The sequence below is a fragment of the Hyaena hyaena genome, unplaced genomic scaffold, assembly GCF_003009895.1.
Source record: "Hyaena hyaena isolate Hyena2069 unplaced genomic scaffold, ASM300989v1 scaffold_276, whole genome shotgun sequence".
Lineage (NCBI taxonomy): Eukaryota > Metazoa > Chordata > Mammalia > Carnivora > Hyaenidae > Hyaena > Hyaena hyaena.
Genome location: NW_024080909.1, coordinates 1,595,522 through 1,611,754, shown reverse-complemented (window position 1 = coordinate 1,611,754; position 16,233 = coordinate 1,595,522). Strand labels below are relative to the sequence as shown.

At 37.8% G+C, this 16,233-nt stretch overlaps 1 protein-coding gene across 2 annotated transcripts in view; it reads left to right on the top strand.

Moving 5' to 3' along the window:
- UPF2 (UPF2 regulator of nonsense mediated mRNA decay) overlaps window positions 1–14,250 on the top strand; it is a 105,726-nt gene extending 91,476 nt beyond the window's left edge. For both annotated transcript variants that reach the window (XM_039246008.1, XM_039246007.1), the window contains exons 19-21: window positions 3,509–3,676; window positions 12,757–12,898; window positions 14,126–14,250. In XM_039246008.1, the coding sequence (XP_039101939.1) occupies window positions 3,509–3,676; window positions 12,757–12,898; window positions 14,126–14,250 (435 nt within the window). The remainder of the gene's footprint in view (window positions 1–3,508; window positions 3,677–12,756; window positions 12,899–14,125) is intronic.
- Window positions 14,251–16,233: the final 1,983 nt, after the last annotated feature.

Sequence of the window (16,233 nt, the reverse complement as noted above, 5' to 3'; positions counted from 1 at the left end):
AGTACTTCTTATCCCCCATCCTCATGTGCACATTTCTTTGGGATACAATGCGGGGAAAATGTAGTAAAAATACAAGACCTCGAACAGAGTACTTTCATTATACCAGTCTCTGCTGTTTCTCTCTGAAGTCCTATTTCTTCTCTCTCTCTCTTTTTTTAAATTTTTTAATGTTTATTTACTTTTGAAAGAGAGAGTGTGAGGGGGGAGGGGCAGCAGGAGAGGGAGATAGAATCCCAAGCAGACTCCACACTGTCAGCACAGAGCCCTATGTGGGGCTCGAACCCATGAACTGTGAGATCATGACCTGAGCCGAAGTCAGGAGTCAGATGCTTAACTGACTGAGCCACCTAGGCGCCCCTCTAAAGTCCTATTTCTGTTTCTAAGACCTTTTACTTACAGTTTGTTTACGATTCAAACTTGGCCAAAGATAAATATTTGGTGAAATTTAATATACTAAATTATTAAGCTTGATTTAAAATGTGAATAACTTGTATATAAATATTTAGAGGAATATTGGTTATTTGATATTTAAAGAAATTTTGTTTTAATGTATTCTTGACATTAATACACGGATTTTATAAAAAGCCCCATCTTCTCCAGTGATTTAGAATAATTATGAAGAAACAAAATAGCTAGGAAGCTTATGGAAAGTGGAGTGTGAGATACTCAATAAGACGGTAAAACCTTTTAAACACACAATAATACATTGACATAAGAAAAAATAGATTAATGAAATAGGAAAGTCCAAAATTGACTTAAAACATGGCAGTTTAATAATATGATAAAGATAACATTGCAACTCAGTTGAGGGAAAATGTATTATTCAATGAACGGTCAGTAAAAATAAAGCTGAATTTCTATTTTATATCCACACCAGAATTAATTGCAAATTTATCAGAAATCTTAATAATTGTGAAGACTATGGATTATTGCATTAAGGCTTCACCTTTCTTCTTCAGGCAGTGCTGTCAGATACTGTTAATATTGCCATATTTCAGTTAAAGCCACAAGAGTAAGTGGTGTACCCTGTTTTCAACCATCTTGCTCTGTTGCTTTCCAGCAAAGAATGCTGCGAGCAGCGACAGACCATTTTAGCCTGTATAGTGCAGGGGAATGGCTGCACTGCACCAGCTGATGCTACAGACCAGTGAGGACACATGAGTGACCCAAGTGTTGTTGTTGTTGTTGTTGTTGTTGTTGTTGATTGAAACAATCAGTAAAATCATGTTAAAGCTCACTGATAATCAAAAGATAAGCAACTTAAGATGGGCCTTTTTATCAGATGATTAAAATGTGAAAAGTGATAATCCCCATTGTGGTTAAGTGTGGGTAAATATCTGTATTTGGAATATGTAAATCAGGCCAGCCTTTTTAGAGAGAAACTTCGCAAACCCAGCAAATGGGCATGCCATTTGATCTGAAAATATACCCTTAACTAATTTTCACTCAAGTACATGAATTTAAATATATAAATCTGTCATACTGTCATAGGGAAAAGTCTAGACTATCAGTAGAGAACCAACTATATAATTAAGAGCATATCCATATAATTAGCTCTGTATGTACTCAACTACGAAGATGCCCATGATATAGAATCTAAAAGAAGAAAAACATGTATATAATATAGAACAGTATGCATAGATGCAGCTTGTATGTATATGTGGGTTACTACTATTATCCAGAAAAATCTGGAGAACATACCCCCTTGATACTGGTTGTTGCACCTTGGAGCAGGGCAGAGGGAGGGGTTGGTATGGACATACTAGCTGTTATGATACGTTTTTGTATTTAAATGACTTACAAAGAGAATATGTTCATTTTATAATTAGGAAGAAGTTAATTTACAAATAAAGATTGATCTAACACGATCCTTTCAAATTTTAAGTAAAGAAGTCTTCATAAATTTTATGAATCTGGGATAACTTCACACAAATTCTAGTGAATTAGAACATAAAAATAAAACCTCATATCTTTGTTACCATTTTGTTTGATTTAGCTCTCTTGCAAATATGGAGCCTATATCAAAGACCATTTAAATTATGGTAAAGCAGTTTCAAAACCTGTGTGGCCTTTTAGCATTACCTGCTTAGATTTGAAGAATCACATTCAATTGTTTCCTCATTTGTGCTCCATTCAGCAAATACAAAAAATTATGTGCAGTTCCCAACATGCACTGTGCTGTTCCGTGTCCTTCCCTGGAAAGTCCCTTCATATCCCCAGCCCACTCTGCTGCCATCTGCTTACAAGAAGTCATAGGAAGCCTTAAAGACCTCAAATGTCCCATCTTTATTCTGTCTTCCCCGAAGTTTTAGCACCCACCCACTCCCAGCCAGGCCTATATAGTCACTTCACCCCCAGCACAGGTTACACATGACTTGGATGGATTGTAATTAATTTATTTCTCTATCTTAATTAACCATTTTTGAACTCTTTGAGGGTAGAGACTGCCTTTTTAGTATCAGTATCTCTAAGCCCAACACGTAAGTATTCTTCAGTGAAGGTTCGTTTAAATAATTGCTTAATAAATCCAGTGTCTTAAAAACTTGATATTAACAAACAAAGTTAATTTGAACAGTAATAGATTCCATTCATTCCTAAATATTAATTCAGCACCTGTGGTATGTAAAACATTGCTAGAGAACACCAAGGGATGGGTATTCAGTGCAGAACCCTGCTAGTCTGGTGGAGGATTGTCACTGAGAAGTAGGCACTTAGGACACGTGATATATGAAGGAAGATACGTGGTGTGGGTATGCATTTCAGGAGCAGACGAAGTCAGGGGAACCTACAGCATTGTGTGTTTGGACTCGGGAGAGGCTGCAGCGGTAAACAGAGCCAATCACACCGCCACAATGGTCTTACACAGCCATAAGTAAGAGGTGAGCGCAGGGGAGGGGCTGCCTCTGTTTCAGCCGCCTGTCAGAAAGATTACTTTGGCAGGGCATCTGGGTGTCTCAGTCGGTTAAGCATTCGACTTTGGCTCAGGTCATGATCTCATGGTTCGTGGGTTCGAGCCCTGCGTCAGGCTCTGTGCTGACAGCTAGCTCAAAACCTGGAGCCTGTTTCAGATTCTGTGTCTCTCTCTCTCTGACCCTCCTCTGTTCACGCTGTTTCTCTCTCTCTTTCAAAAAAAAGAAAGAAAGAAAGATTACTTTGGCTCTAATGATCGTTGTGTTTTAAGAAATAATGGCACTGAAGGGCACCTAGGTGGCTCAGTCGGTTAAGTGTCTGACTACGGCTCAGGTCATAATCTCATGGTTTGTGAATTTGAGCCCCGCGTTGGGCTCTGTGCTGACAGCTCAGAACCTGGAGCCTGCTTCAGATTCTGTGTCTCCCTTTCTCTCTGCCCCTCCCGCATTCACGCTTTGTCTGTCTGTCTCAAAAAATGAATAAATGTCAAAAAGTTTTAAAAAAAGAAATAATAGCACTGAATGAATTGTACAATTTATATTCACATATATCCCTGTGTGCCTTGGAATACTTATATTTTTTCATTTCTGTCTTTAAGCAACGAAGTGGCGAATCTGTTAAAGTGCACCAACTTGATGTTGCTATTCCTCTGCATCTCAAAAGCCAGCTGAGGAAAGGGCCACCACTAGGTGGTGGGGAGGGAGAGGCGGAGTCTGCAGACACTATGCCATTTGTAATGTTAACAAGAAAAGGCAATAAACAGCAGGTAAGAGACTCCACCACAGGTGATTGTTACTTATCAAGTGTAAACAGTAACTTTGTTTTATAGGTTGTAAGTTATCTCAAGGGGGAAAGAATTGGAAACATTTAAATGTTTGGTTTTTTTTTTAATTTATTTCTAAGAGAGAGAGAGAGAGAGAGACAGCGTGAGCAGGGGAGGATTAGAGAGAGAGGGAGTCACAGAATGAAACAGGCTCCAGGCTCTGAGCTGGCAGTCAGCACAGAGCCCGACGCGGGGCTCGAACCCACGAACCGCGAGATCATGACCCAAGCGAAAGTCGGATGCTTAACTGACTAAGCTACCCAGGCGCCCCAAGAATTGGAAACATTTAAAGTATTCAGTGGTAGACATAATTTTGTTTTTTATTGTGTATAGAAGACACATCAGACTTCTTTTGAATGGATATTTTGTAAAGGAAAGGTCATTTAAATTTTGAATTCATATATATTTGTTAGAATGGCAGTATATAGACTGAAGTAGCAAGGGGTAGTGAGGGTGCGGTATATAAATACTTTGACTTTCAGGAGGAAGGTTTCATTAGTTAACTCAGGTAGGAAAGGAAAGGATGGTGATGATACATCTCAAGAAAATGTTCAGTTGTTAAAATTTTCTCTTTTAAATCATTGTTTTCAGACCCCTAAACCCTTCTCCATTCTCCTTACACTGCTTCCCCTGTGTTTCCCATGTCTTACAGATGGCCTTCAAAATTATTTCCCTGACCTTTAAGCTGTTACTTTAGGGTTCAGCTAAACATTGGTTCATACATTCATTCATCAAATATTATTGAGCATCTCATATGTGCCAAATACTGTTCTAGGTGCTGAGGCTATGGTGATAAAAGTCCCTGCCCTCATGAGCTCACATCCTCCCAAGGTTGATAGACAAATGTATTTGCAGAGAGTGAAAAGTGCTGTGAAGAAAATAAAGCTCAACTCTCAGATACAACTCTAGGATATATCACATATTACTGATTCTGTGAGAGTATTTTCACATTTTAACATTTCTGAAATCAAGCTGCCTCTTAGCATTTATAACTGGCAGCATTTTTTTCTGTTCTAGTGATGTATGAAATGGTGATGTGTCTCAACAATTAATGGGCCATTAGATTCTATGAAATATGGCAGCCACCACAACTCAGAGTCGAGCTGAATGCCTGGCTTCCATATTCATTCACACGGTCATGTAACAGGTGATTTGTTGCTCACTTGCTACGTACCAGACACTGCCCTTTGTGCAGAACGTACAGCAGCCACCACAGCCCTTCCTCTCTCAGGAGCCTTCATTCCGGTGCTAGGAATGTAATGTCAGCTTAGGGGAAATGCTTGCAAGGAAAATAAAATAGAGGCTAGAGAGAGACTGCTCTTCTGAATGGGACGATCTGCAGGTTCTCTAATGTGATGCCATCTGTGATGGACGGGATAGTCTGTTCCCTCCATCAGCACAGCTGCCAAGAGATGATGCTCAATTTAATTTTTATCTTCGCTTTTGTCAGGTAATTTCTTACGTAGTCAAAGGATCAGACTTGTCCAGGATATATTTTTTGTTATACTGCTAGTAAATCTTGAGATATAAAAACTGTACCCCAGTTAGAATCCTGGAAGGGAAGACCAGAAAAGACTTTCCATCATGTTGTGTGTGAAGTTAGCCTTGGCTCAGGCTCAGAGCACTGCTGTGTCTTCAGATGCCGCCTTCACGATTCCTTTCCAGCTCTAGCCTTTCCTCCATCTCGGCCTCTCGGGTTAGCTTGCGCACACCCACCTCTAGGCCAGGGTTGAGCTCTGGCATTTCCTCACTCCCCCATCCTCCACTGAGCCCCTAGAAAAATAAGGATGGTTTTGAGCCAGACCCTAAGCTGAGTTGTTGAATCAAGAGCTTTGCAAAACTGCTCTCCTCACAGGACCTGAAACTGAGTTCATCACGGTTCCCAGGATTCTCCAAGCCCAGAGTTTCTGCTTTACTTTTCTAGGGACTACATTGCTCTCTGAGCTTCGCTTTTCTATTTCAGTCATTACCTTTTAGACTTCATTCTCTTTTTTCTTTCAAAGCTCTCAGCCCCTCCCTAACCCCATCACCAAATGTTCTTGGCACGAAAGAGAGGGGTTTTTCATTGTAAAGGGCTGTACCTGACCATTTCAGTTCGCTGTCCCTTGCTTTCCATTCCTGTAGCTCTGCTGGACATTCCTATTGCTGGCACATTTGTCTAACCCTTTTTCTTACCTAAAAGGGGGCTTGGGAATATCTTTCTGTGGAGATGAAATCACACAAGAGGAAATAATTCGTTTTCTTCATTTGTCCCTCCCTTTTGTGAGGCTCATGTGAAAATTCATTTAAACTTTGTCAACTCATATATCCCATTTGATCTTTTTAGAACATGTGGGCATAAATTAAACCCCAGACTACCTTAAGAAACTCCTAAGCTTTGAAAAATACATTCATTTCAGCAGTCCTAAAGTCTAAATTGTATGAATCAAAGTAAGACTATGTGTTTATTTTTCAGAAGGAATATTTTTGGTTTAAAGTAGATAAATTATATGTGTTATAACCCATATGACTATACAAAATGAAGAGTGAAAGTCCTTATTTCTTAAAATGTGAAATTCTCTTTAACTTTTAAGGAAATGTTTTTACTGAACTTTAAAAATATTAGCAAGCATGAAATGAAAGCTCAGAGTACTTGGTTTTTAAGTAAATTTTCAACTCATAAACTTTATTTGGAATTTTGGAAGATGTTCAGTTTTAGGAACATTATTTGAAGAAACATCACTGGAATTTTGTGGTCTGAAAAAGAAAGTTATTTTGTCTGATTTTTATTTCTTTATTTAACTTTTGGGTGTTGGCCCTTCTGGTGCAACGGTTTTTCTAGAAATGTGAAATGTTTTGCCTTATAGGAATCTTTAGTTCCTCAGTGAAAGATCTCTTTGTGTACCAGATTTGTGCTCAGAAATAACTTTCTTCTCTAGTCATTAGGAAGATAAAAATTTGAACCAATGAAATGAGTAGTTGAAAACAAAGAGGATAATGCTATTCATAATTTATTTCTTTCTAGATTTAAATATTTATGAATTAGAATAATGAATTGAAATAATATTTTTTGATCATTAAAACAAAAGTTTTAATGTGATAAGTGCATTGTATAATGTTTTAAAGAACTTTTTTGATTGCTTTAAACAAATGTGCAATAGGGGTGCCTGCGTGGCTCAGTTGGTTAAGTGACTGACTTCAGCTCAGGTCAGGATCTCACGATTTGTGAGTTCAAGCCCCGCGTTGGACTCTGTGCTGACAGCTCAGAGCCTGCACCCTGCTTCGGATTCTGTGTCTCCTTCTCTCTCTGTCTCTCCTCTGCTCATTAATTTTCTCTCTCTCTCTCAAAAATAAATATTTAAAAAATTTTTTAAAATGTGCAATAGCTTAATACTTGTAAACAACCCATTTTTTGCAGTATTTTAATATTTATAAGGAGTCATTATTTTATATATCATTTGACTGGATCAATTGATACTTACAGTAACTTGGGATTATGTATGTATACGTGTGTGTGTGTGTGTGTGTTTCAATTTCAGCTGCATTTATGAAGTAGCTTTAAGGTACAAAGTAAGTCACCTTTATCCTATTATTATATTAAAGAAATCATATTTGAGTGACTGTAGTCTTTTTGTCATTTAATTTGTCATAAAGTACTGATTCTCTTTTAAAATTGTTTTAGCAGCTTTATAGTAAAGGCACTGGTGAGGTCACATCAGGAAATTTGTCTCTTATGCTCTCTGTATTTATTATTGTCTCTTTTGTCGTCTTGTTAAGTACCTAATACTTGGAACACTTTCTTTTGTAAAATTTGTCTCAGGTCAATTAGTCTTGTAAGTGAATAGAAATCTGTATTTTGCACATTTTTTGATCATTATGTAATTTCTTTTATATTGTTTCATTAGTGTGGTAAGCACCATCACCATTAATCTTGTCATTACTGAATTATGAAGGACAGTTCAAATGTTATTATCAGGAACCCAGTAAGGAGGAAAAAATGGCCACCCTGTTTTCTCTCTGAATATGTTAATGTAGTGACAGGTAGAAGCATCTTAGAATTGCAGCTTGTGATTTCATGGTGATCAAGAAGTTATCTGTCTGTGTGCTTTGCCTTTAGTATCTCATGAAACAGTAATATGTCAGTCTTTCTACATTTGCATGTATTTATACACATTTACAAACCAGTTTGTAAAGCCCCTGAGGAAAAAAACAGCCAGCTGAATAAGAAAGAGCATTGTAATAGGGGAATCTGTAACTTACCTTGAGAGACTCAGATTTTTCGTCTCTCTTTACCCTTATCATCTAAAATAAGACATCACATTTGATACTAGGAACAGAGAATGACTTAAAGTTTAGCTGCAATTCTTGAAGCCTAATAGGCATTTTATATTTCCCTGAGACAGTACTCAACATTGCCCATATTTCTTTACTCTAATAAAAATAATAATAAAGTTACAATAAAAACAGCTAAAATATATTGAATTCCTACTGTTTCCAACACTATAATTACACTAAGATGTAATTATATCTTTAAAATTAGTGGGTTAATTTATGTAGCTCTATCTTTATTGATTCATACTGACTGGTTAAATTTTATTTAGAGTATTTGTACCTCTGGTATATATTTACTAACCAGATTTCACAGTTGTGTTGAGGGAAGATTGGAAAATTACTTCAGGTCATCATTCTGGAGATTGTTCTCATAGTTGTGGTCTTTCTAGAAATTGACATCTCTGTCTCTGCTGTCATAGTAATTTGGCCTGCTTCTGTGTACAGAGTCCATTTTAATTCAGCTTTTCTCTACCATTAGTTTTTTTAGCACCTGGAAATGCAGGTGTAACAGGATGCTTTCCTCATGAATAGTGCTGAAAATTAAAAATTTCATTATGAATTATTGTGACATCTCAGTAAAGAGTATGGCAGAAAATTCATTTGGAGCTGAACTTTTTTGTCAACTTACTTTCTGTGTATCTTCCTGAATTGTAAAATGTAAATGAAAAGATTTATTGGAGGGATCTATGGCCATTTTATTTTCACCTTGTTTCCATTGGTTTTGTTAGTGGAAATAAGAGACAGTTGAGGCAAGTCCCATCTGATACAGACATTCCTGGTGCAGACTACTGCACAGGCCCGAGTCACGGGTGTGACTTGCTACTTGGTGGTTGTCAGTCACATTCTGCTAAGAAGATGGTTTTTTTTAGTTGACTTGTGGTTTTATTTTGCTGCAGTTTTAGTTTCAGAATGTACAGTAAGTAACAAGGGTGATTGTTCTTCTGAACTTTGTTATTTTGGCACATTATGAATGGGTAATATTTATGGAGACCCTTGTGTGTGCCGGGCCTTATACTGGGCACCTTACATATTTACCTTACTTAATTCTCACAGCAAACCTCAAAGGTAGTGTGGAAATCCTCCTTGTATAGTTGAGAGGAAGAGCTGTGAAGCCTGCCTGTCTGATACAGAAATCTGTGTTCTCTGCAGCACTGCCAGCAAGCACACATTTCATGGGAGCACCAACTAACATGGAACTGAGAGGAAGCTTGGGGAAGAGGCAGAAAAAAAGATGGCACAGAATTCATAGTTGTGGATGAAGGGAAAACAGGACCATGATCAAACCATGGATAGTAGAATTTAGCAATAAATAGTCCATAACCTGCAGTTTTTAAAGGAGATATTGTTGAGAGAGTATATGGAGATCCTTTTTTTAAAAATTTTGATGGGTAGTTGACATGAGGAAGTACTTTTTAAAAGGCTGCGTTCAGGGTCATAAGAACAAAGAAGGATAACCCCACTGCTTTTGGAGAGATTTTGGGAAAAAATAGCTATTCACTTTCATTTTTATCAAGTAGGAATATTTCAGGCCACTTGGGTGACCCAGTCGGTTGAGCGCCAGACTTTTGATTTTGGCTCAGGCCATGATCTCACAGTTTAGGAGTTAAAGCCCTGCATCAGGCTCTGAGCTGACAATGTGGAGCCTGTTGAGATATTCTCTCTCTCTCCCCCCCCCCCCCCCCACTGTGCGCACTCTCTCTCTCTCTGTCTCTCTCAAAAACAAACAATAAAAAAATAAATAAAAAAAAAAAAGATTTCAACCAGGAAGGGTAAGTTGCAGGTTGGGTAAAATCAGATAGTGTCAAAAGGGATAATTTACCTACTTTAAATGATTCCCAGTCTTTAGGCAGAAATAAATTACATACTCAAGATCTGAAACAACTTCTGTGTGTAATTGTAGAGCAGATGTTAAATTTAGAAAGTCTTTCAGAATGAGGCAGTAGTCAAAAGATTCATAAATAAGCAAATGATATCCTTGTTCAAAAAGCAAGGAAAAGTACATTCTGAATACTGCAATCCAGAAAACTTGATGTCAACTTTTAGCATAATTCTAGATTGAATTTTAAAACAGGTGATTTTAGTCATTATGAAAATGAAAATCGACACCAAAGTGAAAAATACCACTGTATACTCACTAGAATGGCTAAAATTAAAAAGACCGACGTAAGTAGATAATATAGATAGGCAGGCAGACTGGCCGTACGAGGTGCTGGTAAGAGTGCGGCAGAACTGGAGCTCACATACACTCTTGGTGGAATGTAAAATGGTGCAACTACTTTGGAAAACATTTTTATAGTTTTTTAAAAGGTAAAACACACCACAGGGTGCCTGGCTGTCTCAGTTACTAGAGTGTGTCACTCTTGATCTCGGGGTCATAAGTTCGTGCCCCATGTTGGGTGTAGAGTTTACTTTAAAAAAAATTAAAAAGTAAAACACACCAGGTATTCGAGCTTTTCATTACTAGCATTTCGCATTTAAGAGAAATGCAGACATACGTCTACATGAACATTTGTTAAGTATATTTGTAGTAATCCAAAATAGAAATCCTGAATGCTATGAACAAGTGAGTGGATAAACAAATCGTGGTGTATCCAGACAAGGGAATGCAGCTCTACAATAAAAAGGAACGAACTATTAATACACACAGCCACATGGATGCATCTGAAAATAATTGTGCAAAGTAAAAGGAGCTGGACAAAATAAAATGTGTGGTGTATGATTCAACTTACATAAACTTTTTGAAAGTACAAACTATTCGATAGTGACAGAAATCAAGTCAGCAATTGCCTGGGGGTGAGGTAGAGAAAGAGATGGGTTACAGAGGGACAAAAGGAGCCTTTAGAAGTGATGGACATGCTCATTATCTTGATTTCAGTGAGGTTTTCTTGATTGTATGTGTATGCATATTTTTTTTCTTTAAAAGATGGTTTTGAGCTCATAAAATAGAAAGGGATAGTTAGGAGTCTGTGCTCAATCACTCAGAGTATATTATGTCATACTAAGTTCATCAAGGAGAACAAATGAGGTCTGCTAGACTGGTAGCTAAATGGACTACTTTTTTTTTCTTTTAATGTTTGTTTATATTTTTGAGAGAGAGAGAAAGCATGAACGAGGGGGAAGGTAGACAGAGGGTCTGAAGTAGGCTCCATGTTGGCAGCAGAGAGCCTGGTGTAGAGTTTACTTTAAAAAAAAAATTAAAAAGTAAAACACACCAGGTATCCGAGCAAAGCTCGATTCATGCAAGGCTCAGATTCATGACCTGAGCCACACCAACTGAGCCACCCAAGCACCCTGCCAAATGAACTACCTTTAATATATTTTTATTTTGCTATATGAGACATTTAGTTATCTACTATGATAAAGATGAAATGTGGTTAGTTGGATTTGTAGATATTTCACACCCACACTTAATATTCTTCACCTTAGTGTACCTGGCCTAGTGCATGTAGTTCTGGGTATTGTGTTTTAAGAGGAATATTGCCTGACTGAAGAGCATTTTATAAAAGAGAATACCAGAAGAGGACATCTGAGTTAATACAAAGAATCAGATTTTCATTAGATCCAAATGAATCAGAATTCTTACACAGTGTTAAGCTTTACGAGTAATTTCAAGATTGCAAGCATCAAAAGGGCATAGATCAAGCAGAGAGAGGTCTGGGCTCCTGAGCACAGCTCCCTTTGCACTTTCTTTCCTCATGAGGCATGGCTGCTGATCCAAAGTGTTAGCTGAGGTCTCTTAACTGAGGTGTGCATGTTATACACAGCAGAGAGAATTAGGGTTATGAAACATTTCTCTTTTGTACTCAGTTATATAGCTTACTCATCAATTTTCAGGGAACTATGGCCCTTAAATTCATAGATTTCTATCTAGGTTTGTTTACGTTGTACAACTCTAACCAGGGACATCCTGCTGAAAACAAAAGCATTTCACAGATAAGGATTCTGTCTCATAACAGAGAAGTATGTCTGAGGGCAGTTGCTTAACTCTTCCTCTGTTCTAACATTTCATTCTCTCTTTAGAAATAAAGTCTATCAATACTAAAGGTGGCATAGATTTGTTCTGTATTGTTCAGGAGGCCAGAACTGGTTCCAGAGGATAGAAATGAAAAGGATGCAGGTTACAGCTTGCTATATAAAAGCCTTTTTTGATAATCACCCATACATAATAGGGTCTGTATGATAGAAATTGAAACCCTGTTGCTAGATGTGTGCCTCCAAACATAGTACAGAAAGAGAGAAGCTTCTGCTTTTCTTGAGGTTGAACTTGATGGTCTTACATTTCCTATCCAACCCTAGTGGGTTTGTCTCTAGTAGATTAAGACTGTTGTCTGTGGGGTGCCTGGGTGGCTCAGTCAGTTAAGCATCCAACTTTGGCTCAGGTCATGATCTCACAGTTCGTGGGTTCGAGCCCCGCGTCAGGCTCTGTGCTGACAGCTAGCTCAGAGTCTGGAGCCTGTTTCAGATTCTGTATCTCCCTCTCTCTCTGACCCTCCCCTGCTCACACTGTCTCTCTCTCTCTCTCTCTCGCTCAGAAAAAAAAAAAAGACTATTATCAGTTTCTGTTCTTAGATGATACTGTCTTTATTGACTTACAGGAAAGATGTTCCTATTTTCTGAACTCATTTAATTCTACTTAACATTTTCTTTGAGATCTTTTTCCTTCTTTTGATTTTCTCAAGCCATTTGTGATTTCTTTTGTTATTTTTTCTCAGTTTAAGATCCTTAATGTACCCATGTCTTCCCAACTTGCTGCAAATCACTGGAACCAGCAACAGGCAGAACAAGAAGAGAGGATGAGAATGAAAAAGCTCACTTTAGATATCAATGAACGGCAAGAACAAGAAGATTATCAAGGTATACAGTCATTTATAGGACAGAAATAGAAAATGTTTATACCTCTTCGGCTTTTTTTTTTTTTTTTTTTTCCTCTTCGGCTTTTAAAATACAGAATAACAGAGTTCTTATGTCCCCCTTTTCATGTCATCTTTGTAAATATTTAGCCTATAAAATTTATTGTTTTTTATATTCCATTCTACATTTTTCTCACTTACTTGTAAAATAGCAATATAATTTTCATCATGCTTTGCTAACTCCATTATTCAGTTAGATCCCACACTGTTAGAGCTCTGTGTGCAAGTGAGATGAAGGTCAATTTTTAATTGCCTCATGTTGCCAGTCATCTGTGATTAAATTTAATTAAATCAAGACCTATTCATTATCTCATTTTGTCTGTTTGGGAGTCCTGTCTTGAGGGCCCGTGTTTCTTCAGATTTGAGTATACTCAAATTAGGATTCCAGTTTTATGCAGATAAACCCATCACTCTTGGTTTAACTGGAACCTTATGTGTTTAGAGTCCATGAACACCTCATAAACCAGCCTCTTGGCATTTCTGTGTCACCCAAATTTTAGAGCCATAACATGGCTGTTTATATAGCACTGTACTGACACACTGCTTTCTGTGCAGGAGACTGTTGCATAAATAAGTATTTGGTTTTCTGTCCTTGAGTCTGTCTTCTAGAATCTTTTCAGGTTGATAACCCAGCATTTTTGACAATAAGTGAGAGTAACTAGCACTCAGTGTAAAGGGCTTAACTGTGGGCTGGACACTGTCTTATGTATTTCTGGAAAGCATGTAATCTCATCACAGTTCTAGAAGATAAGTGCTTATTCTTATCCCCATTTGACATTTAGGGAAACTGAACTGGAATACCCATGGCTAGTAAGTGGCAGAACTGGGATTTGTACCACTAGTGTCTTGTGGCTGCAGACAGTAATGCTTGTAGCTGTTGAACTCAGCCGCTTCTCATACTGTTTTTACTGCCTCACAAGACACATATGTGGTGGCCAAATTGACAGAATGGGGGGCATTGAATATTAAATGATATTAAAGAGCATGTCTCCTCTCTTGATGTGCTCTTTCAGAATTTCTTAATCATTGTAGACTGTGTAGTGGTTATTTTTGTTTACTCACCTACCTAACAGAACTAGTAAACTTGATTTCCCTAGGGTTTTACTTGTTTCACAGAGGGGAGTACATTTACCAGAGTTAGCCACCTTTTCTGTTTTGTTCCTGCTTACAGAAATGCTGCAGTCTCTTGCCCAGCGCCCAGCCCCAGCAAACACCAATCGGGAAAGGCGGCCTCGTTACCAACATCCAAAGGGAGCACCTAATGCGGATCTAATCTTTAAGACTGGTGGGAGGTAGGATAGTCTGTCTCTCTCTCTTCTCCTGTAGCTGTTTGTTTTTCATGATGTCCACATGAATAGATAGTTCTGGAGTACAACTAATGATAAAGGCCTGATTATTAGCAAACTAGAAAAGTCTTTGAGTTGTAGATATTTGAGAAAAGAAAACCTATTTATAAAATGATGTGCCTTTCCCTTTCTCTGAGTGGACTTCTTTGGATTTTTAAGTTTTCTCATTTGCGTTCATAGAGATGAGTAGTTATAGATGAGTTTGAGAGAAATCACAGGCTTTTGTGTTAAAATTTCTGAGGTGAGTGTTAAGTAATCAGTGTTTACAAAAACTCAGAGCCCATTTCCTAGACTTCACGCTTGCAGGTTGAGTTTGTTTTGAGGTATTTTGTTTATTCTTAATTATAAAATGTACTGCTGGGATCTATGCCAGTTTTACTTTTTTTTTTTTTTTTTTTTAAGTAGTCTCTGAGCTCAGCTCAGAGTCCAATACAGAGCTAGAACTCATGAGCCTGGTATTTGAGTAGGATGGGTAACCGACTTAGCCACCCAGGTGCCCAAGTGTCCTCCCAGCCATGCTAGTCTTACTTAAACTTGAGTTGCTTAAAGTGAAATAGTTAAAACTCTAGAAGAACTTTTACATAGATAATTCCTAATGAGATCTTATTCATCTTTTAAGGGAGAAAATTATTTAAAGTTTTTCTAAGATTTGATCTAAAAACCCATACCATCAACTCAGCTTTCTATCTTTTGTGGTTGAGTTGTGTTCAAAGGTGTCATTGTCTTTGCTGCTCTTACCGATCTCATGCAGGGTACTCGTATTTAGCTAATGACATACATCAGTCCCAGGATGTCACCTTGCTGTTAGGGGTGGGCAAGTTAGGTATGGAAGGGAGTGTGCTCGGAGTGGGAGCAGAGAAGTTCTTTATTGTGTAGAGCAGTGCTGGGGAAATGCACAGGTCTCTGTCCTTTACTCACTCTGTGTGTGTGTATGTTCCTGATAACAGTTTTCTTTGTACTATTTGCTCAGACAGGTCTAATCAGATTGCTGGTTAGAACAGTGGCTTGTCAGGACACTTTAGGGGTCTGTTTTTTAACATCTATTGAGTGTAATGTTTTTAGAAGTCCAAGTTAGAACTGACGTACAAATCCATCAAATTAGGCATAATAAGATATTAAGTTATTTTTATTATCCAAGCTTCATTAAAGTCCTTTAATAAAATCTTTTATTGCTGCTAAAATATAGAAGCCAGCTAGTTTATCAGGCTATGCAAATTCTTGTTTTCTTACATAGCTTTAAATATATTTCAGGGTTCTTGATAATACCCGTTTCTCTTCTTGTCTCATGATTGGCAAACAGAACTATTAGAATATATTATCTTGAGGGGCGCCTGGGTGGCTCAGTTGTTTTGAGTGTCCGACTCTTGATTTCAGCTCAGGTCATGATCTCACAGTTCATGGGGTCGAGCCCCGTGTTGGGCTCTGTGCTGACATCATGGCGCCTACTTGGGATTCTCTCTCTCCCTCCCTCTCTGCCCCTCTCCCATTCATGCTATCTTTCTCTCTCAAAAATAAATGAACCTTTTTTCTTTAAGTTAAAAAAACAACTTTAAAAAGAGGAATATTCTATCTTGATGTTTTCCATCAGTTTCACCTGTTTATATTACAACTTAACATCTCTGAACAGCAGTATTTCTATTAATACCTAATCCTTTCTTGAGTCACACAATGCAAGTGTAGTGTCTTTTCCTAATGTTTAAATATTTGGATGGATTCATAGAATCAGTAACTAGGACATTTGGTACAGGATGGATATCTCCAGTATGATTTGCTGCCCTCCGCATCTGCCATGGGTTCAGTCCTCCTGCATTGTGACAAACTAAAAGTGTGAAAAGACAAAGTCTTTACCCTCAAGCCTGGTGGGAAAACCAAGTGTGGCTACTTGTAAGAGCCAGTTCTATCCAAGTCATACATTTATTTAAAAAGCCATTAA